Genomic DNA, 24,792 nt, shown 5'->3' with positions numbered 1-24,792 from the left:
CTCAGGGCACGATGTGGGTAATAGAATTGTACTCGCTTCCTAAGCTAGGGGGCCCCCATCCCATGGAAAGATTTAAAGGTCAGGTCCAACGCCTTAAACTTTATCCTCTTACGGATCGGCAGCCAGTGCATGGCTTTCAGGTGAGAAGACATTAGTGTTCTGGGACCGAGCATCAGTATTGCCCTCGCTGCAGCTTTCTGAACCACCTGTAGTCTTGACAGCAAATATTCGGGGATTCCCAAGTAAAGGTTGTTTACGTAGTCCTTACAGGTAAGGGGTGACCCGATACAAGTTTGTGGACCTGGGTAACGTTCAATATAGAAAAACAGTGGTCCTCAAACCAATCAATCCTAGTCGCTAAATTAATTCGCAAATTCCTAGTTATGAGCAAAAATGAATTCACGCTCTTCATAATAAACAATGCTTCAACATAAAAATCTTCACAATGAAAAAGGTAAAACGAAATTTTAACAATGAAAAATGGATGTGCGGAAAACAAAATTCATATGAAACAAACTGGATTTATTTTCATCAATAGAGATTTATCACTGGACATTTTTTGAGGGTTGCTCCAAGGGGGAATGTGCAAAGAAAGAGTGCTCGAAAGTAGGTGAGTGTGGAAATTATTCCCAGAGTGAACAAGGATGGAAAAAGTTCAATGTGGGATTGATCAAACGTATCAATCTTAGTGTCCTGTCCCAACAATATTTTACATGGTCTATTTACACAATCACAGATTGTATTCATCTGTGGCACGTAATAGGGAAAGGCTGGATGGGTCCAGGTACATGGGTGTATGATCGTTGACGTTTCGACTCGACTAGTGCTATATAGGACGGTTGAGCCTTTGCCTGCAAGTGTACCTCAGGACGGTATATGTGGGGATAATAGGAGGCAACCAACCCGTGGTTTTAGCACCTCATCTGGTGGGGAGAAATGGTGACTAACCGTAATATTCAAATTAGCACATCCTGTGACCATCAATGTGTGTGAGCTTACCCGCACGCAAACCATTGCGGGAAAGTTAGCCGTTTCCTGGCACAAATTCAGTTCAGTCGAATGCCCCTCCAGGGTCAGTCTGGTGGGCAACACAATTGCAAAGGTTCTGCATAAAATAAGAAACCTTTATGTATAATTCTGACGCTAGTGCAACCAGCCCTCTAAGTATAGTTGCGCCATTAAAGGGGGCCTAATGCACAATTACATGGATTAGTCAAGGATCCTCACCCGGTGCTATACTTGAGGAGCATGGTCTGCACGAAGCCAGAAACCTGTGCGTATAATTCTGTCTGTTTATCTTTTCTATACCGGTCATAGTAAATGCACGTTTGTTCACAAGTATCTAATGTTTCCCTCTTTTTTCTTCTGCAGGAATTTCAAAAGTTGGTGGATGACTCTGGTGAGCACGGCATAGTAGTCTTCTCGCTGGGGTCCATGGTGTCCGAAATCCCCATGAAGAAAGCGATGGCCATCGCTGAGGCTTTGGGAACAGTTCCTCAGACGGTGAGTAAGAAACCCACCCAACACACTCTCCGCATTCAAGGGCGTACATAGCAGAGTTCTGTGAGAAAAGATTGGGTGTCTTGGATGTGGCTGAAAAGGTCTAGGAGGAAGGCAGTTAGAAGTAGATGCACATCCTTCAAAGATCCGTGTGCAATCTGTAGGTTCAGGCTAAATCCCCACTTAGAGGTTGGTGAAACGAGTTCCATTGAGCCCTAATTTCTTCATTGTGGTTTAAACCAATGTTTGAGGGCCTCCATGGACTCTGGCAACAGCAATGCTCCAACCTCAGTTGGCCCCAGATATTTGGCCACAGACGAGAACCTTCTGCTATTGAAACATAGGACCAAAGAAATGGGCAAGGCTCTGTCAGAAGCCTCGCTATCCTAATCCTGACATGTTGGTGTAGAATAGCCTCCTTCTAGAACCAGAAACTCATAAATATCATGGGGAGGGTCACTGGAGAGGAGCAGGGTTCAATCAAGTGAAATAAGGTTCAGTTAGGGCTGTGTTACCCCCGGACAGGTCATTCCCTTATCTAACATCCCTGCTGAGCATCCATTATTAATGCAGAACTGCAAGGTTTCTTGGAACCTCTTGCCAACACACCTGAGGTTGCTGAAAACAGAGACACAGTTTAGGAAGGCACTGAAAACTTGGATTTTCAGATCCTCAGACAAATTCTGCCTATCCCTCATATAGGGTTCCCGCAGCTCCATCTCAACCTTCTTCCGACTAGCGCCAGGAGGCTCCTTTCGGAGTGACAGCCCGCGCTTTATAAATGCAACAATTAAATCAAATCAATATTAAGACAAAACCCGAACTCAATGCATTGTTCACACATGCTATTGAGAGCTCCCTAACCTGCTTTTGCCTCGCATTTTTAATTTAAAAGAGGTCTCACTCCAAAAGAACTGCGTGATTATGGTGTCTGTCTTTAATCGTCCGATGAGACTGGCATCCAACTTGCTTTGTATAACATGAATTTGAGTGTGAAATTCCACAAAATGAAGATTTTATTTTGCATGTCAAACGTGGTATTTCTAGCTTTTTAGGTCTCGCGCCTGCTGTTGCAAAGCAAGAGTATTGCAATCGTTTCAGCTTTCAAGGAGTAGCGAGACTTGGAGACAAGAGACTGGCACGCGCACGCAGCCTGCCGGAATCGGATCAGGTTGCGCGCGTGAACACGCGCTCCAATTCCGGCAGGCTCTTCACAGCACATGCACAACACACATACAGCCCCCCCTGCCGCGCATACACACAATCACACATACAGAACCCCCCTCCCCCCGCCGCGCATACACACACGCACACACACACACACACACAGAACTTCCTTCCCCCCCGCCGCCGTGCGCACACACACACACACACACACATACACACAGAACCCACTGGCGCTTACACACACACATCCCCTACCTCGTCTCGGCGTGTCTTTGCGCTCCCTTGCCCCTCTCCTCTGGTGCGCGCGCACCACTGGTTTGGATTCCCGCGTCGGCTCCTCTGTGGTGCGCGCGCACCACAGGTTTCTATTCCGTGCTTGTTCTAATTATCCGCAGGGTGGGGAGCGGAGCAGGGGGAGTTGCGGTTTAGGGTTCTTCCATCGTCGGGGCCCGCAGCGGCAGCAGCTTTAGGACCGGCTTTCCTCGGAGTCCGTGTTAGGCGGGACACCGCCGCCAGGCCCCGCACCCGGTGCAGCGCCCGCCCGGGGAAGAGGACGAACAACAGACTCCAGAGCAGGCGGGCCAGCAAATAGCGGACCACGAGGGCTGGGGACACCCGCAGGCTGACAGCTGCTTCACCACACCCGCCAGCGCCTCGGAGCCCGCCTCCAGCCTGGGGCGGAGGAGGCCAAAACAAGGAGTCGACCCCTGCCGGAGCCCAGAGAGGAGACCCCAGCCACCCGAGATCTGAGCTAGCCAGAGACTGCTGGGTGAGGCTTAGCGACCACCCCTCCGACACTGCGATTTGAAAATAATGCTGTGTGTTTTGGGTTCGTGTTCCCTCGGGCTCTCTGCTGTGCGTGGAAGTTGCTTTGCTGTGGCCCGCCCCGCCACCACTGGTTTCGTTTTAGCCAGTGCACGCGCATCACGTGGTTAAAGGCAGCAGTTGCTCCCTGGCATGAACCGGTTGCTCTGGGAAATGTTCCAACCACGCCGTGACGCCGGGTTAGTGGGTGCAAGTTGTCAAGACAGCGAGCCGGGCTACTTGGGGACATGGAGAGAGTTCTTTGGCCTGTGGATTCTGACGTAAGGTAAGCCCGACCCGGCACAGTGCGGTCAGAGCGGGCACTAATATACCGGGAGTGACCGGGCAGAGTACCAAAGGAGCGGGCCAGGCAGAGCTGGCGATAGTGCACCAGGACTGACCGGGTAGAGCACTAAGAGGGGCAGAGCGGGCACTAATGCACCAGGGCTGACAGGGCAGAGCTCCAGAGGACCAGGACGTACAGAGCAGTATCAGGACAGGAAGGGCCGCACCATGGCAAGGGTGACCGGAGCCCACGTCTGCTCCGGACTGGCACTGCTGCTTCTCCTCGTTCTGCCCCACACAGTTAAGGCCTCGGCCCCACGAGCTTCGTATGACGTCACCCAGGATTCAGACGAGCTGGGGCAGAGCCAGGCATGGGTTGGGGGAAAGGGAGCCAGCATTATTGTAGCGCCTCTGAAAGGCTGCCAGGACATGTCTGACTGAGCGGGCATTAATGCACCAGGACTTACTGGGCATTAATGCACCACGACCTACCGGACAGAGCGTACTTTAATGCACCAGGACTGGCCGGGCAGTGCATTAAGCCGGGCAGAGTAGACACTAATGCACAAGGACAATGCGGTCAGAGCGGGCACTAATATACCGGGAGTGACCGGGCAGAGTACCAAAGGAGCGGGCCGGGCAGAGCTGGCAATAGTGCAACAGGACTGGTGATGACAGTCTGTCTGACTACTTTGAAAACAGAAAGCCAAAGAACGGCGACTCTGGTGTCCCCCAATTGGCAGAGAAGTTTGTGGCTGCAGGGAAATGAGGAAGTGCAGAGGGAGGGGTGTCTGGGCCATTGTCAGGAGTTGGGTAGGCTGCAGTAGGCCCTGGTTCGAGCTCCCTGTCCCTAAGGTGTGCACAGAAACCTCAGTAGCTTCTGAGGTAATGGTTCATTACTGACGAAACAAATACTGCCTCTTATGTGTGAAAGTGGAAAAATGCTACCAAGACGGTCGCAACACTGCGCACTATCCACAAATGGTCACAAAGTGACCCTCTAGGTCATTGAATACAATTTAACAAACCTATATCAAAAATGAATCACACGAATAGCAAATATACTTGTAAATGTAAATCTTTACAGGTAATTGTTGAAATCCCCAAAACATTTTTTTACATTGATATCATTTTTTAGTTGCATTCACATAGAAATCAAAAGCATGAATTCCTTATACATGTATATTGAGAACATTTACAAAGAGACAGATAATCAATTGTTTACGAAAAAAAATTTAAATGTGGGCCCGATGCATTTCGGGACCTGAGAGTCCCTTCTTCAGGGGCCAATCTACAAAGAAAACAATGAACATATATCACTTAACATAATTGCGTGAATACGCAGCGAGAGGAAAAAACAGCAGAAAGTTGCACGTAAGCACATAAAAGTCCGTGGTTAAATGATGGTATTGTGATCAGAAATTACCAATGCTATAAAACAGCCATGTGTAGAACATATAGAAGGAACCAATGTACTCCACATATCCAAAAATGTAATGATAATAAAAATAATGACAGTAAAGGGACACGTGAAAAAAAGTGGATAGAACCCTTCACCTAAAGTCTGTGGGTTGGAGAAAACAACAAGTGTGGAAGTAAACCTTGTAATAACTGCAAAGAGACCCCTGTACTATAAAAATACCTGTCTGTCCTGTGGGGAGACCTTCTGTAACACAAATGGGGATACCATTCAATAAAGGAAACCAGTGAAATGTAGTGGCTAAACACTACTGCACACCTTCAATGTTAACTAATGGCTACACACCTGAATAACCTCGGATGAGGTAGACAGTGGAGTCTTCAAAATCTATAACAGATACCGGCAATTTTCAGGTGATGCTGTGGGGGGCATGAAATATATGGATCACCATAAAACTAAAGCTGTATTGCAAGATTAATATCCAATGGTTACTACTAGGGTCAAAATAAAACACTCACCAAGTGAGAAAAACACGAACAGTCACCACTTTGATTCAAAGTCTTTTGTTGGAAACAGACTCCCTAAAAAAGGGGGAATAATAGTAATTATTAGGTCTTCAGTAATTGAAGGCTTTAATGTCGGGCTATGGTTTTAAAGGAGGGTTTACAAGAAGGCCAGTAAACTTACCGGGTCTAACCGCGAGAAGAAACAACAGTCTGGGGGTCTTCTGAAAGAGAAATGCTGCTGGTCTCCACCTTGCACAATGCTTAACCAGCGTTCCACACAGTGTTTGGAGATGGAAATAGGACTGGTGCCAAAAATGAGGCAGTGCCATCTTGGAATGGTGTTTGGAGATGGAAATAGGACTAATGCCAAAAATGAGGCAGCGCCATCTTGGAATGGTGTGTAAACAGAGGAAAAAATTCTAAATGGGAAAAAGATGCTGGGATGCAAAAGAGAAAGAAACCGCGTTTGCGGAAAGAACCAAATGCGCGACGGCCCTAAGGGAGCTGCTTAGGAGGATGATGAAGTAAACTGCAAGTCAGTAAGGTGATGGTTGGTGCAAAACAGACCGGAAAAAGGATATAACTAATAAAAAACGCGCAGATCAAAAATATAACATTGGGTGCCACATAAATATGAAATAAAAATGTGAAAAGAACCTATGACAAAAAATAATGAAAAGGTGACATGCACCGAATGTGTGTCAGAGAAGAAAGGTAAGAAAATGTTAAAATGAAGAATCAGGAAAATGTACATGGTTATCCCTTAAACAACAATTAACTCCGTAGATACATACAGTGATGATAAAATAATGACATATGGACATTCAAAATACATAGAAAACAACGGAATTGATAAAATGTATCAATAACAGAAAAGTACATACAATCTATATATCACAAAAAAACTTGGACATTTACATAAGATTGATACAATTGGTCCTCAGTATGAGCGCTAAACACATGTAGTGCTGGTGATCAATTAAGATGCTTGTGCTACAAAAAACAGATCATATCGAGCCGATCATTGAGCCCCACTGGATGCATGGTTCCTAGAAATTTAATCCAATGTATCTCCCTTTGTAGTAATAATTTGTCAATGTCTAGACCAGTTCTAACCATGATTTGCTCAACCACTTGTACTCGCAGTTGGGATATCATGTGGTGGGCTTCATCCCAATGTCTTGCCAAACTTGAGGTGGTACTTTTAGTTCGAATCCGGCTCTTATGCTCGGTGATTCGCACCTTAAGTTTATGCGTGGTCTTACCTATATAGGCCTTGCCACAGGGGCATTTGATGCAGTATATTATGTTGGCTGAATTGCAATCTGTATTGTGCTTGAGGTGTATCTTTTTGCCTGATGTGGGATGTGTTAAGGTGTTTCCAATGATCACGTTGTGACAGTGGGTACAGTTGTTACAACGTTTGGTCCCTGTGAAGAGCCTTGTCTTATCTGTGATGGTAGGTCTTCCTAGAAGTGAGCGTAAGTTAAGCCCTTTAGTGTAGGCGAACAGTGGTCTCTCATTAAAGATACCCTGAAAGTCTTGCTCAGTCTGCAAAAGGTCCCAACGGTTAACAATGATCTGTTTGACAGCCTTAGAAACAGTAGAATATTTGGAAACATAAACCATGCGTTTATTGTCCTGTTTAATAGTAGGTTGTAATAGCTCATCACGTGTTTTCTGAAGGGATTTTTGTAAACAATCCTGCACAATCTGCTCAGGGTAACCTCGATTGAGGAATTTCTGTTTGTATTCTTGCATCTTTGTCTGACATATTGCAGAATCTGAACAGATCCTGCGAATTCTGATAAATTGGGAGTATGGAAGATTCTTAAGTAAACTCCTTGGATGAAAGCAGTATGCAGAAGCGTGCTATTGCGGTCTGTCGGTTTGGAATATATTGATGTTTGAAATTGATTAAAAGGTGTTTTGAAGACTTGAACATCCAAGTAATTAATGGCATCCGAGCTGATGTTAAACGTTAAACGTATATGAGGATTCAAATCATTAAGTGTGTTGATCATGTTAATGAGTGATTGTTCAGTGTCCTGCCATAACAAGAAGATATCATCAATATATCTGCAGTAAAGGGGTATTTTATCCCACCATGTTTTGTTTGAAATGATATGGTCAAACTCTTACTGCGACATGTATGTATTAGCATACGCCGGGGCTCCAGAAAAGCCCATGGATGTCCCCGTGAGCTGAACAAAAAACTTATTTTGCCATTGAAAATAGCTGTTGTGTAAACAAAATTTCAAAAGTTGTAAAATAAAGATTTTATCAACCTCAATATTGTCAGTCTGGAGTAGTGCCCACTCTACTGCCTCTAGCCCAGCCGAGTGTGGGATCGAGGTGTAGAGTGCTGTCACATCTATTGTGCATAGCAAAATTTGAGCCTGGGGGTCAATATCAAGACCAGCTAATTTTTGCAGGAAATGGGTGGTGTCCTTCAAGTAAGTGGGCCATTTTTTAATAAAAAGCTGTAGGTAAAAGTCCAAAAATCTCCCGATAGGATCAAAAATGGACCCACAACCCGACACAATGGGTCGGAATGGGGGATCCTGGGCGTCTTTATGCATTTTAGGAATCATATAGATTCTGGGGCGTCTAGGATGTGTTGTAACCAAAAATGCTTTGGTTGGCTCATCTATCGAATCATTGTTGAGAGCTTCCAAAAGAGAGTATCAAGCATTTCTTGTAATTGCGTAGTAGGATCATAAGACAGTGCCATATACGTAGATGAATCATTGATGTGAGCCTGAACTTTGGATTCATAATATTGGGTCTCCATCACAACCAGGGCACCCCCTTTGTCCGCTGGTTGTAAGGTTAAAGTCGGATCATTAGCTAAGGCTGTAATGATCTTGCGTTCATGTGGATTGAGATTATCGTGTGTTTTGGTAGTAAAAGACAGTTTCTTAATGTCGTTGTGAATAAGTGTCTCAAATGTGTCCAATGTCTTGTGGGACACTGGTGGCATGAATAGGACTAATGCCAAAAATGAGGCAGCGCCATCTTGGAATGGTGTGTAAACAGAGGAAAACATTCTAAATGGGAAAAAGATGCTGGGATGCAAAAGAGAAAGAAACCGCGTTTGCGGAAAGAACCAAATGCGCGACGGCCAAGATGGCACTTCCATCTCCAAACACTGTGTGGAACGCTGGTTAAGCATTGTGCAAGGTGGAGACCAGCAGCGTTTCTCTTTCAGAAGACCCCCAGACTGTTGTTTCTTCTCGCGGTTAGACCCGGTAAGTTTACTGGCCCTCTTGTAAACCCTCCTTTAAAACCATAGCCCGACATTAAAGCCTTCAATTACTGAAGGCCTAATAATTACTATTATTCCCCCTTTTTTAGGGAGTCTGTTTCCAACAAAAGACTTTGAATCAAAGTGGTGACTGTTCGTGTTTTTCTCACTTGGTGAGTGTTTTATTTTGACCCTAGTAGTAACCATTGGTTATTAATCTTGCAATACAGCTTTAGTTTTATGGTGATCCATATATTTCATGCCCCCCACAGCATCACCTGAAAATTGCCGGTATCCGTTATAGATTTTGAATACTCCACTTTCTACCTCATCCAAGGTTATTCAGGTGTGTAGCCATTAGTTAACATTGAAGGTGTGCAGTAGTGTTTAGCCACTACATTTCACTGGTTTCCTTTATTGAATGGTATCCCCATTTGTGTTACAGAAGGTCTCCCCACAGGACAGACAGGTATTTTTATAGTACAGGGGTCTCTTTGCAGTTATTACAAGGTTTACTTCCACACTTGTTGTTTTCTCCAACCCACAGACTTTAGGTGAAGGGTTCTATCCACTTTTTTCACGTGTCCCTTTACTGTCATTATTTTTATTATCATTACATTTTTGGATATGTGGAGTACATTGGTTCCTTCTATATGTTCTACACATGGCTGTTTTATAGCATTGGTAATTTCTGATCACAATACCATCATTTAACCACGGACTTTTATGTACTTACGTGCAACTTTCTGCTGTTTTTTCCTCTCGCTGCGTATTCACGCAATTATGTTAAGTGATATATGTTCATTGTTTTCTTTGTAGATTGGCCCCTGAAGAAGGGACTCTCAGGTCCCGAAATGCATCGGGCCCACATTTAAAAAATGTTTTCGTAAACAATTGATTATCTGTCTCTTTGTAAATGTTCTCAATATACATGTATAAGGAATTCATGCTTTTGATTTCTATGTGAATGCAACTAAAAAAGGATATCAATGTAAAAAAATGTTTTGGGGATTTCAACAATTACCTGTAAAGATTTACATTTACAAGTATATTTGCTATTCGTGTGATTCATTTTTGATATAGGTTTGTTAAATTGTATTCAATGACCTAGAGGGTCACTTTGTGACCATTTGTGGATAGTGCGCAGTGTTGCGACCGTCTTGGTAGCATTTTTCCACTTTTGTCTATTGACCCCTGTTAGACAGCAAGGGTTACACTGCTGCACCAATTGTGTTAAGATTGTTTATTTGTTATCAATATTTGATTACCTTTTGAGTACCTTTAATTGGTGTGCGCTTCCAACCCCACTTCTTTTCTTATGTGTGAAGGCACGCTGCATTAAGCCCCAGTGAAGACATTGTTAAGGCATTGTCATTTACACCACCACATCACTCGGGGACACGACCCACTTCACCCTTCCACCGACTCAATTGCAATAACTTTTATTTAAGTATTAATTATTAAAAATATTAACAGCCATTATTATTGGTAATATCAATAAATCTAAGTCACGTAAGTACAACACATATTGCATTACAAATGCTATAGGTGTCACATTTGCAAAAGTTATAACTATTGTCATTGTCATACACAATGCCAATAACTCAAACTTTAATGCTGCGAGACCTATTGCATTGTAAATGCTTGTTTCTTCGAGCTGCTTCCTCTGGGCAGCACTTTCCGGCAATACAAAATTATAACTTTTCAACTTTTAAAAAAAATACCTCTGGAGTTTTTAACTCTCCTCAAGAAATTACAGTAATTGAGTTAGAAAAGTTAAGAAGTCTTGTGCTCTATTTTGGAGGAAGGAATTGACACATGACAGAAGAGGGGGAACATTTTTTTTGTTGGAGAAAAAAAAAAACTTACCTTGGCTCGCCACAGTGCCGACTCAGCGATGCAGCAAGCGCAAGGTAAGTGTTTTTATTTTATTTTCCCTATTCCGTTGTCTGTCGACCCTCCACTCTGCCACACCCTACCGCTCTTACCTGAACCAGCCACGCCTGTGAACAGACTGTGCCTGGTTTCAAGCTCGTGACCTGCTGCTTAACACTTTCTTCAGTAATCGAACTGCAACTTGTCTTCAGCATGCTCCCCGTGGTGTTACAGCCAGGAAAATAGTGAAGCTGGACAGAGGCTATGTTTAAATAAAATGCTGTTTGGTTAAACGTAACTTGCCCTTGTTAAAATATGTATGCAGTGTGTTTTAAAAACACGGTTTTCAAGCACAATATTGTCACATATTAAACCTACTTTGCCACGATCTCAGAATTATAAGTATGAGTACCTGCTCACCTAGTGAGAGAGAGGAGAGGGAATTCCAAGCCTTGAACACATGCAGAAGGTGAACACCCACAAACCTTCAAGTTTGTGGACATTCTGAAACCGTTGCAAATTTTCCCACCCTTCAAAAGAGCTGAGATGTAATATGTTTTCAGGGTAGCAAAGGGAAGAGGAAAATCCAAAAACTGGTGCTTTAGAAAAAGGGGGCTTTCAACAGGGAAACTATTTCCCCAGCAAAGTAAAAAAATAACAGTACAGGTATATTTATGCATAAAGAAATATATCCTCTGCTACATTTCTTTATGGGTAAATGTGTTTGCATTAAAGAGTTCAGTAACAGCTGTAGCTTTTTAAGATGACTAGCTCATTTCTTTGTGAACGGACTTTTTTTTTTACACTTTATTAGGACATCAGAACACAAGTCAAAGAAAACAATATACCCATTACAACATAAAAACAAACTGTGACTGATGCCCCATTTTTTATTTTCACCGCCCACCCCGGTGGATCCTTCCTCTTAAGAAAGCAACAAAACAATTCTTAACAAAGAAGATTATATACTATACTGAAACCCAACCAAAATCCTACATCTCAGGCTATATATCAATCCTTACCTAACCAGTTCGTTAAAGACGGCCACAATTTCTCTCCTTTTTCCCTTGCCCGCCTACCCCTTCTTTTATACACAGAGATCTCCCAGTTATATAGATAACAATTTACTAAACCAAACATATTCTGTCAGGGGGGGGGGGTCTGAGTCAAGCCATACCATGGTCACTGTTAGAAGGGGCGATCCCAGAGGGCCAGGCTATGCTCTCCCGACCACTCCGTGACCCACCTCTCCCACAAGTAATGCGAGTCTTAACGTGAGGTCCTCACCGAGGAGGACTTCGAGTCTAGGATCGTACACACTGAGCTCACACCACACTTACGAATGGACACCACACCGTAGATTTCAATAAGCAAGTTCTTTATCAAAAGCAAAAAGGAATCAGTACTCTTATTTACAAGCGATCGAGGGATCGTAAAGTCTCCGGGATTCGGGAAGAGGGAAGCGGGACAGTCTCAGTCTTTAGGCCAGTACGAAGCGTACCCTGCGCACAGCTCTCAATCCTCGAGCCAGGGGATACGTAAAGATGATGAACGTACTGACTGCCGCACTCACTTCGGGACGAATCAGTTCGTGTTGGTAGCGTCGATGGTCCAGCCGGACCAGAGTACTCCTCGAGCCGCGATGAGGTCAGCAGGGCTCGATCCGGAGGATAGTTCTTGAGGAGTCGCGACCACGTCAGCAGGGCACAGGGTGTTCCACGAAGGTCTTTAGAGTTCAATATCGAGCCGCGACGAGGTCAGCAGGGCTCCGATGTTCTAGTTCCGTCCTTACGAGGATGAGCCGCAACGGCAGGGCTCCGGTGTTCCAGTTCCGTCTTTACGAGAATGAGCCGCGACAGCGTCAGCAGGGCTCGAAGAGGTCGAAGGTTCAGTTTTCCCAAAGGGTAAGCCGCGATCAGATCAGCAGGGCTTTCTTGTCCAGGATACAACTGCCCGCTAGTTGTTGGGCGGGCCTTGATATAGTCCAGTGGCCCTTTGATGTCCGGACCCTCGCAGGCGGAGGTCTCAAGCCTCGGGGGCTGGTCGTTGGAGAGGTCCGTCGGTTGGCCCTTTGATCCCTTTGAAGATGCGTCCGGGAATTCCCAGATGCCCAGCAGGGTCTGGAGCCACCTCTCAGGGAGGCCAGAGGTGTGATCGAAACCGGCCCACAGGGGAAGGCCAGAGGTGTGAGAGAAACCAGTCTCTCAGGGGAGGCCGGAGGTGCAATCGAAACTCCCTGTCTTATCTCACTCGGGGAGCCCTTTACCCCCCAGCCGGGACTGGCGCGTCTGGAGCCTAAGTTTCGCTGGGGCCGGGGTCAGGCAGGGCCCAGGGAGTCAAGGACCTCGGGAAGGGAATATGGCGGCTGGGGGCCCTGTGGGGTGATGCAGGTACTGGGTGTTCGGAGCCGGGAAGGAGGACAGGGGCATGCGGGGCTGGTCGTCAGTTGGTGGGGTAGTGTAGGGAGTTTGGGCGTACAGGGAACGGGACGACCAGAGGCTTCTGGGTGCAGAGCTAGGCTAACGGGGTTCTGAGGAACGGGGGGGAACCACGCCACGAGGCCAGGTCCAACAGTCACACGCAGACAAAAAACCGCCATGGCAATAAAAACCATTTTCCTATTAGTTTCTTCCATAACTTGATTAGATATCCCCAACATTATAACCTGAGGTGTCAGTGATACTGTATATCCAAACACAGACTACAGATGCTGTTCAATTTTAACCAAAACTTGGGAAAGACCTGGACAGATAGCAAACATATGTGTCATATCCGTAGCCAACAGTCCACAACGTGAGCAATGTATCCCCGATGTGCCCCCCCCATTGGTATATATGTGCTGGAGTTATATAAAGGTTACACCAGCTCTTAAAACATTGTATCTGCAAGTTGGCTGAGATACACGATGTTTGGCTAAACATCAGGGAGTCCTCACACTCCCCCTGTCCCACATGTAGAGTTGTTTGCCACCTATCAAAGTGCTTAACAAGATCATCTCCCATTTTTTCATTTATTAATTTATAGACAACCAAGGTAACCGCACGATTGCTATTAATCAACTCTAATAACGGAATTCGATCCTGATTCAGACATTTCTTAGCAAAAAAATCTTGGATTTGTAAATATTTTAAACAATCCTTATTCTCTATGCCAAATCTTTCGTTAATGGCATCGAAAGAAAGTAGTTCGGCACCACAAAAGAAATCCCCTATATAATGAATTCCTTTTTCGCCCCATTTTCTAAAATATGCATCGTGAAAAATTTCCGGAAGTAAAAAATTGTTAATAAATGGAGAATACCGATGGAGCCGCCCAATCTCGAATCTTTTCCTGACTGTAGTCCAAACCTTGTAAGCCCCTAACAAAATCTTAAACGTAACCCTCTTATAATATGCAAAATCTATATCCCTCAAAAGGAGACCCCTTGCTTCTACCCCATATATTAGTTGAAAGATAGATATTTCTGAGCCTACCGGATTACCCTCATTCACCAACTCCCCTAAATACTTCAGTGTGATTGCCCAATAATAAATTTGAAAATTAGGAAAGGACCAGCCTCCTCGCTCTCTCGGTAAAGTCATATACCTGAGTGCCCGTCTTGGGCTCTGCCCCGCCCATAAGAACCACAACACTACCTGGTCAAATTTCTGAAACCATATTTTACCAACTTCCAGAGGTATAGCTCTGAGGTAATATAATATTTTGGGAAGGAACATCATTTTGATGACATTGCTTCTTCCAATAAGCGTCAAATGAAGATTATTCATCCTCCTAGAATCTAACTTCATACTGCATACTAATGGGGAGAGATTCAAATCTACAATGACTGCAGGGTTGGGGCTTATCTCCACACCTAAATACCTAGCACTTGACACAATATGTTGATCTACAAGAGCAACCTTCTCATTAATAACTATTATCGTCTTACTATCGTTCAGGAGATAGCCAGAGATCCTGCCAAATTGTGAAGTTAAAATACCGATTTCCTGCTGCTGTTCAGAGGTAGTAACAGCTAGATAGTCTGCAAACCCTAACATTTTCACGTCTCCACCTCGAGCGGAGATTGGAAGAATTAACTGGTTCTCATGAATCAATCTTATTAACGGATCAATATAGATCGCGAATAACAGGGGAGAGCAAGAACACCCTTGTCTGGTGCCTCGCCTTATATTAATCTCCCCCGACTGTATTCCCATCAATGCAATTTTAGCAATTGGGTCCTTATACATACTTTGTACTGCTCGTAAGAAGCCCTCCCCAATCCCATAATACTTCACAGCTGCCCACAAAAAGGGCCAGGAGACCCTATCAAATGCCTTTTCAGTATCTAATAAAATTCAGGCCATAGGGTCTCCTGTCACCTTATATAATCAAATAAAGTTATCGTCCTGCGTATATGATCAATTGTTGTATGACCCGGGACAAAGCTGTGTTGCTGGGGAGAGACTATTTTCTTGATTACAGATGCCAGCCTATTGGCAAGAATCTTAGAATACATTTTAACATCATTGTTTTAGTGTAATTGGCCAATAAGCCCCCAGATCCGTGGCCAGTTTACCTTTTTTTTTTTTTTTAAATAACAATTTTTAAATACCTCCAAGAAACAGGGGGAGGTTCCCCCCTCTGAATCAAACCAAACATCTCCAGCATAATTGGTGCCAACTGGGTTTGGAATTTTTTATAAAATTCACCCGGAATGAAATCCGGCCCGCCCGCTTTACCCAATGGAACTGAGTCTGGTGTGGTGGTAATCTCTCCAAAGCTCATCGGAGCAGCCAACATTTGACTACCTAGAGTAGCAAGGGGATCTATTTTCACCTTATCGAAATATTCAATAATTTCTGCCTGTAACTCAGATAAATCTCTAACATCCTCAAAATATAACCTCTGATAAAATTTCTTAAACGCAGCCATAATTGCACCTAAATCAGTCACTAGGCCAATATCTGGATCGTTAATTTCCACAATCCGAGTTTCCACTTTCTCATTACTCTCGTACACTTTAGTTCGCCAAGCAAAATATCTAGCTGCGGCTTTAGCAGAAGTAATCTCTGTTATGGCAGCTCTAGCGATTAAAATCCTGGTTTGAGACAAATCAATATCACCTCCCTCTGATATAACCTTAACCAAATTTAACTCTGCTTTAGTCAGCACACCATACAAAGTGTTAAGCTTACTTCTTTCTTTCTTCTGAGCCTCCCACCCAAACTGTGTAGTCCCCCCCCCCCTAATACCAGCCTTCAGCTTATCCCACACCTTCTGAAGATTAGTACTACCCAAATTCTCCTTCAAGAATTTGGTAATCCACCCAGCCATACGCTTGATATACAAATTGTCACTCAACAAAGCCCTATTAAAAGTCCAACTAGTAACATTTTTCTGACATTTGATATTTATTTCCAAGACCAGAGGGTTGTGGTCGGACATTACCCTAGGGAATTTTTCAATTTTACAACCCTGCGCCACCCTTTAAGAGATAAAAAAAGAATCCAGCCTTGAATGTGATTGGTGTGAGGCTGAATAGCAAGTAAACCCAGGATTATTGCCTTTTGTTAGTGCCCAAATATCCACTAACCCATGCAACTCCTTCAGTTGACCAAGAGATCTAAAGACTGTTGGCTTACGCCCTTGATAACACATCTCTGGGTGATTGGATATTACGCAATCCAGATTTATATTAAAATCACCACACAGTATAACCGGCAGCGGCCACCCCACAAATGTAACTCTCAACCAATCATACAGTTCAGGGTCATCTACCACAGGACCATATACCGAACACAATGTAAACAAACTGGTGTCAATTAAGCATTGAGTAATTACCCATCTACCATATTTATCTGACCTGGTGTGCGAAATATTTGCCACCCCAACGTGCAAATATTGCCACCCTATAGTCTTGACCTCTTGCTTAGACCATGAGATTAGCGGGAACCCATCCAACTCCATAATATGGCTTCTGCTAGCTTTGATGTGGGTCTCCTGGAGGCAGATTATATCGGTCTTCAGAATTCGAACATCCTCTTTTACTCTTTGCCGCTTTGCCGGATCGGTTAATCCACAAATATTAATAGTAGCTATCCTAACACACCCCATACTTTATTATACATACACCAAACGAGAAACAGAAAAGGGAGAATAAAAGCCATAGCTTCAGAAATAAAAAACATTTCAGAATACCCCCAACAAACACCTTCCAATTGCTCTTCCCTTAAAGTGGATCCACCCACCTCCCCACCCCTCCCCCCAAACCACTTACTAAGGCAAAAGAGGTCACCAGACCCTTGTGATGCCTCCCACATTGGTGCGCCCCCTGTTGCTCCCTGACCTGAAAAAAAAACATCTGCAGAGCCAAGCCCTGCTATCCCACCCCTATTGCCCGCTGTATTTGCTTCCATACACTATTTACAAAACCTTATACATTCATCCCATCACAGAAGGAAGCAAAATAAAAAAAAAATCAAATACCCAACCCTTTGCTACACATCACCAAGGGGAGATAGCTGAAAAATAACTGACATTTTTCCAATGTAAGGACTGCCTCATAGGAGCAATCCAGGGGAATATAAGAGAAGAACAATGAAGAGTACTGTAGCAGGACCATTCAACTTCAGAGCAGCCTACAGTAGGCACGTTTGACATATTTACAAGTGTCAAAAACATGCCAGCTCTTTTTTTTCTTTTCCAAATTGTACTACTGTTTAGTGCCAGGTGTATTCCACTGCATAGCAAAGGTGGATGTATGGGGTCAATCTGAACTTAGAAACATCCATGGAGAAGTGTGGCTCACCGGTTAGAGGCGGCAGACCCAGAAGCAGAGGTCGGCCCGGGACCAGGGTTCAATTCCCGACGCGAGAAACATCCATGGAGAAGTGTGGCTCACCGGTTAGAGGCGGCAGACCCAGAAGCAGAGGTCGGCCCGGGACCAGGGTTCAATTCCCGACGCGGCAGGGTACGGAACCAATGTCAGCGGGCTCAATAAATCTCGCATCGGTGCCTCTCTAACCATGGGTCCCACGCTGCAACTCTGGGCAATAGCTTGCTTAATCTCCACAATGGCCCCCTCGCTGCCGGGGATGCCTGGCTTCACCTTGGGGATGCCCAACAAGGGACCATCTCACAGGGAAAGCCAGGACGGGTTCCCCAGCGGCACACAGCGCCAAGAAACCATGCGGTGAACGTGCGCTCTACAAATTCAGACTAACATAACATAACATTCTGTTGGACATGGTGGTGTTCTGTGGGGGTGCTCTTCAGGTAGGCATAGGGGCGAGCACCTTCCGAACTAGGTATCGAATGTGTCACATAAACATGCACTGAATTTTGATTGATACAATGTGTTTATCAGATGCCTTCTTATATTTTAGGTTGATGGGAGTTATACATAAAATGTTTATATTGTATGTGTAGTTTATATATGGTGTATAATGATTTGCATAAACTGTAACGAAGCATTTTGATATTGCATGTACTGCGGTAGTAGGTACACGCACGAGTGTTTCTAGGTAATTTTGCTTGCACTGCATACAGTGGGGGTGTTGTCATGTTGAATTATGTGTTTTGGGATGTGCTTCAGTGTCGCACTACTTCATGGTCACTGGTGAGGGGTCTCGGCAAGCATTGCGCTTGCCTTTTCCACTGAGGTGTATCTATCATGTCTTTAAAAAAAGCCACTTTCCTTTAGAGTATAATTTAAAACGGTTTCTTTTCACAGGTTTGCATGCGTGAAATGCATGCTGCCGCAAAATAGCTACCTGCTATATTCCTTGACCTCCGGCATGGCCTTGAATTACTATTTCCCTCCTTTATTTTCAATGCACCTCTGCTTACCTTATTTACAGGGTCACATCGCCACTGGAATTATGCGATTGTGTGTCTCAGACAGTTTTTGCATGATTATAGATTTGCTGCATTTGCCACATAATCCATTTTCCACATAATCTGCATATTTTAACCCAAAAACCATTCTAGCTCAAATTATTCAAAAGTCATTAGGAACACAGTGACACACGGGGTGATATGCAAAGGAAGGCCCTTTGGAAAGGTTTCCTTTCTGTTGCTTATTGTTATATCTGGGAGTTAAAATGAGGCGCAACCAATGCCCAGGCAGTTTTAAAAAGTGTAAAAATGACAAAATAATGAAGTAATACTATCATAAAATGTGCTGCCTTATGCCACATAATTTACATTTTCTTGTCGCATAATTGACTCAACCATGCCCATAATTTGTCTCTCCCCCCCCCACATAAATCCATTGACCCTGCTTATAAACCTCTATAAACTACTCTGAAATATCAACCTTCTTCAACCCCCTTTTTTTTTTTTTTAAATAAATCTTATGCTTCTCACATGCCCCCTATAATGATCACATCTAAAATACTAATGCCGCACAAATAAATTAATGCATGGAATGGTTTCCTTTAGCATGCAAGGCTTACCCCAGTAACCAGTGGACTGACTACTAACCTTGGCCTACTCTCCATAAAGCGATTTAATGCCCCTTCAGATGTAATAAGAGCTATATAAATGCAATTTCAATTCCAATTTCAAATTTGATGGGGCTAGATGAAATAAAACGACCCAAGGGCCAGAACACCGAATTTAGTAAGAGTTGCCACCAGTCGGTTTTTCCACTGGCATGACTGGTATTTTAGTGTCCTGGATGGTACGAAAATGAAGAAAATCATCCATATCTGGTAGTTTTACCCAGATCAGTCTGTAATTTAAACAGAAAACGTAAGGCAAAAGCACTTTAACACGAGTTCTCAAGCTGCCCTAATAATCCGTGACTGATCATTAAACTAAAGAAGGGAAGAAAAGCCTTTTTAAAAAGGAATACGTTTTTAAAAAATTGTTTTATATATAAAGGTTCCTCTTTAATTATCATGTTCTGGTCTTTGCAGAATTTTAAAACCTGAACAATGCCGGTTATTTTATTTTCGCTTTTTTGTTATTTTATGTAATGTAAAGTCAGGCCAAGGGCATTGGAGTGATTTACATGAGCACCAGTTACATTAGAGAAGATCACATTTGTATTTATTTTATGCTTTGGGAGAACAAGTGATTTTCCCAGATTCACAGGATGCTCAGCTGCTTAGTTCCAAAGTTCGTGTCTCTAGCCAAGGCAGCCTCAGTGTGAGGTCTACACAAACACACTGACTCCTATTCTAGCCCCTTCATCCCTCTCCTATCAACCTATACCTGAAAGACTATGAGGCCTAGGTGACAACACCTGGCACAGGGAGGCCCTTTCCCACTCACCCACACAGAGGGGTGGAAAAAACAGTCCACAGGTGACCTTTTGGTGCCCGCCCATCGCCCAATGCCCGACTTCCCAATCCGACCCGATCAGGAGTAGCATTTCTCTTCAGTGAACACATCAGAAGTTCCACTGGTTCAGCGACTACATCAGGAGCTCCCTTGGTCCTGGTAAGAGCAACATTGTTTGTAGAGGCCTTCTTTCTAACCTTACCTTTTCTCCACCCCACCTGTACAGGTTTTATGGCGGTACACTGGCCAAGCTCCCCCAAACCTTGCAGCGAACACCAAGCTCATCAAGTGGCTGCCGCAGAATGACCTCCTAGGTAAGTGGCTTCAGCACAGCAGCAAAAAACAACAGGTGATGGACAGAATGCAGAACAATGTCATACATTCACCCCAGTACAGAGATCTTGGCCTAAATCCATCGTTTTTTTGTTCACCATGCCATTCCAGTTTGAACCCAGCCATATGCAAATCAGTCTTGACCCTGTGCCCCATGGGAACAATCCAGCACGAACTGCCAAGCACAGCAGCACCACATACTGTGCTGAGATAACACAACCATGCGGCCCAACACGCAAACCAGAGCTGGAGACCAGAGAGGGTCTTCATACAGTACATTGACAGGAAATGGGCAGTTGGACCTAGGACTGGAAGCCCTAATTTAAAATCACTTCCTGTTCGTGCTCTTATCTATGGAAATGCGATGTCCATCCCACCACTGCAGGCTTGTATAGATCCTTCCACCTATACCACAGTTTAGCAGTAGGAAACCTGAATATCTTTTGTTTGCTGCACAACTTTGTGCTCCTCGGATTACATCTGAAGTTGTGACGTCCGGCCCCTCAAGACACCCATTGTGCTCCGACCTCCTCAAGAGATGCCGCTGATATGGTGTCTTTCACTTACTGACAATAATAAAGCACTGATTTATCACAAGAAGTCGACTTCAGTATCCTATGAAATGACATGGCGAATACAGGCTGCCATGCCCATGGGCGACCATCATATTTATCATTTACGTAGAACACACCAGAAAATGAATTTCCGCTTGACACTAAAATAATACGGGTCAATTTTTAACCCACTGCATTTTTCATTTAATATTAATGTTGGAAAGGTCAAAGGTCTGCTCTTCTGATTTAAAACAGTGACCTTCAGGCTTCACACTAATCTCCGAAACAAGCTATCAGTCTATGATGCTATATTACATAGTTTAAATACTACACAGTATTTTGATACTACAATTAATATTTATTATCAAACTGTTCTGTAACTCAGCCTGTTTAAATTGCCTTAAGCAGTTAAGATAGTCTTGGTTTTAACCAGTGCTTAATTTGAGCATGAAGTTTCCGGTGCTCAGCACCAGCACTTAATTGTCAACACTGGCACTTATGATATTCTACCACAAGGTGGTGCTATTTAGAGACAAGCACAACAACAGTTGTTTGTTAAATCAATATACAGCTGGGGGGGGGGGGCTAGAATCGTCTGAATTGAGTGTGATGCTTAGTAGTTGTGGCGTTACTGCCCATGACAGCGCTGGAATAGGCAATGGGTGGTGCACACTGGAGCGGCCTCCAGAGAACGGCCTCAGCAGTTATTTTGTTCACCAGTTAAGCTCTGGTTTAAACTTATATTACATCTAATCATTTTCAGGGATCACAGGGATAGCTACTTTGCTTCTCAAAAGTAGTGGTTCTTATCTACCTTCTACAATGTTTCATTGATCTATGATAATCCTATGTGTTGGGAAACCTAATCATTCTGTCCTGAGCTATCAGTGTAAGGCATAAAAGGTAACTGTAATTTTAAGAAATATTAACAAATTATAAATGCTAAGCTATATGTCTCATGGCTCATGGTTATTGCACCCTGGTCTGTGATATAGCGAGAACATATATTTTTTATGCTGCAGAGTTCACTTTTCAGTGCTAAGTGGCTGTGTGACTCCATCCCAGTGAAGAATCGATGAGGGGTATATCATCCGTCACTGCCTGTAAAGACTAGCCGCAGAGGTGGAGTTGGGACCGGGTGGACACCCACTTTCTGTTTTTGGGAGTGTCTGTGCGGCACTCTCATGAGGGCATGGCTGGGAAACAAAATGTTCTTCCATTCACCCTGATCTAGCTCCTGAATTAAATCTGCGTTGATCCCCACAGGGCTTGCATCAACAGTTAGTTCAGTGGTCTTCCTCAGGGCAAGGTAGCCAGTTGTGTGGTGCAACAGAGTTCTTGATGTTGTGAAATGCTTCTTTCGTGTCTCTGCACCTCCATGTTCCTTTTGATTTTGTCAATGTTCTTTGGGGCTCTGAGAGCTTTGCCAGGTTAAGTATGAACCTTCCAAAATACGTTGCTAGATCAAGGAAGCATCTTACTTCTGCTGCTGTTTAGGTTCGGCTGCCTTCTCTAATGTCTCACCCTTTCTGAGTATCAAAATTTGACACCACTCCATCTGTTACTCACCAGTACAAAGTCTCCTATTTCTGTGTTTGATTCTTGGGAGTGCCGAACTTGTTCTTGGGAGAGCCGAGCTTGACTAGCACTTGCATTATTGACAGCTCTTTTCTGTTGGTCAAATGCAGATGTGTTGGAGCCCAGGAACTAGCTTGAGGTATTACTTTTTGTCCTGCTATTCCAAACATTATCCCATCTGAGGACCATAGTGTGATGCTATGTGGTATGCGCTTGTAGTCTCCAGAAGCGATGTATGGCATACTCCATGTCTTCTTCTTGATCCTGGTTAATGTGACTTGCTTTGTTTAATGTCCTCATCAGGCCTTCCACTTCCCCTTTGGCCTAGGGCCACATTGGTGTGTTATTTCAGTGAGCAATTCCTAAAGGTTCCAGATATTCTTTAAAATCACTGCAGTCCATTGTCTGCTTTCAATTGCTGGGCAGACCCAAAATGGGAAATAGCATCTCAAACTTGGCCCATGTCTACTCAAAATTGATGCTGGCAAGAATTTCAACCTCCTGAAATATGGAATAAGCACCCAACACGTCTCCCATCTAGTAGTGACCCAAAATCAACTCTCACATCTTGCCATGGAACTTCACTTGAGTCATCCGGGAACATAGGACCTGGTCTGTGGAAGAGACCAGTGACTGACCTCAATGGCACTCGGCTACCAGTGCCTCAACAGGATGTCCAGTGAAGGGAACCAGACTTCCTTGCACAGGCGGGCTTTCATTATCTGCGCCCTTCACTAGCTAGACATGGAGAGTCATGGAGAGTTTGTGGGATAATCACTCTGTGCCTTCTGTGGTGCTCAGTTCATCTTGTATGTTCCACAGTCCTTTCATAACCGTGTTACTGCCATTGTGTCAATCTCCAAACTTTTGCAAGAGAGTGTTCCATTGATTCATTTGCGCAAGGGCATGCTAAATATATGGACCTATTTTGGTTGCATCTGCTGTTTTTGCCGGTCTGTGGCGTGAATTGCCAATGTGAGTTGCCCCAACACTATCAAACTCATCAGCCCCACCACCTGTAGAGTCCTCTACTGACTGTCTCTACCTGAGGTGTCTGAGTGTTAGTCGGTCTGGTTTTTGCATCCAGACTTGTACCGGAATACAAACTATTACTACTGGAGCTTAAGAACCCATTTTTATTAATGCTTGGTGGAGAGTGGGGAGCAGTACCAGCGAGTAGTGGTATGAGGAGATTGTGGTCAGTTGTTACTTTGAAGGATTGCCCGTTGAGGTAGAAGTGGAAATGTGTGCAGTCTCATTTGATGGCAAAGGTCTTTTTCTGTATGTGCTCAGCTTTGAAAGGCAATCTGCCTCCATTCATCCCCCCAGTGCGTTGCATCAAAATGGCCCCCTACCCAGTGGGACGGGTGTCGACTATAAGCTCCGACTCCTTTGCTGGGTCGCATATGCCATGGTCGAGTCCTATAATAATGCATCGTTGGATGTTTTGGAATGCTGCTTCTTATGCTTTTCCGCCAAAACCCAGGGGTTTGCTGTTTTGGTCAGCTCTGTCAGAGTTCCAGACAGTGTCGCAAGATTGGGGACGAATCTACCACAATTGGTGACTAGACAAAATAAGCTACATACTTCAGATGGTGAGGTTCAGCCTCTCTCACGTCTCCCCTTATTCATGGGTCCACTCTTATTCCATCGCCTAAAAATGTCATAAAATTCGCCCTCTTATTGCAGGAACTTGCATTTGTTTTGGTCTGCGACCCTTTGCGGTTTGGCTTTGAGCCTCCTCTGAAGTTCCTGTATCATTGTGACAAACATTAAAACATCATCACAGACACAGAGGACTCCTTCTAGGCCTGACAGGTCCTTCCTAATCACATTTTGAAATACTTTCGTCAATGAGGATCTGCCAAAACTAAGTCAGTGGTGCCATAGGAGGTCTCCATGTGCTGGGAAGGTCGTAATGTATCTGCACTGCTCATTGAGTTCAAGTGTGTAGTAACTAGACTTAATTTCCAGTCTGTAGAACCACCAGGTTCCATTTGATCAGTTATGAAGTCATCAATGGTAAGTGTGATGTGCCATTCCCGCCTAGTGGCTGTGTTAGGCAGGCGCATGGTTATACAGATCCTGATCCTTTCTGGTTGTTTTGGTTTGCAGGCCACCGCCACTGGTGATAGTTGGGGAGTGAGGCCTGTGATCTTGTCAATGACACCAAGGTCTTACAGGTTTTGTAATTCTGCTCCACGGCAGGGCATACATAGGTGGAAAGGAATATGATGGTGGCATGTGGTCACG

General features: G+C 44.2%; 1 protein-coding gene across 9 annotated transcripts in view; it reads left to right on the top strand.

The window, feature by feature from the left end:
• Positions 1-24,792, top strand: part of LOC144823148 (UDP-glucuronosyltransferase 1A9-like) — a 545,217-nt gene that overhangs the window by 495,297 nt on the left and 25,128 nt on the right. For all 9 annotated transcript variants that reach the window (XM_078681389.1, XM_078681391.1, XM_078681384.1 and 6 more), the window contains exons 2-3: positions 1,372-1,503; positions 20,301-20,388. In XM_078681389.1, coding sequence (XP_078537515.1) covers positions 1,372-1,503; positions 20,301-20,388 — 220 coding nt within the window. The remainder of the gene's footprint in view (positions 1-1,371; positions 1,504-20,300; positions 20,389-24,792) is intronic.

This window comes from Lissotriton helveticus, chromosome 3_1 (genome assembly GCF_964261635.1).
Source record: "Lissotriton helveticus chromosome 3_1, aLisHel1.1, whole genome shotgun sequence".
Lineage (NCBI taxonomy): Eukaryota > Metazoa > Chordata > Amphibia > Caudata > Salamandridae > Lissotriton > Lissotriton helveticus.
The sequence above is the reverse complement of the archived record's forward strand: the minus strand, read 5'-3'. Positions and strand labels throughout refer to the sequence as shown.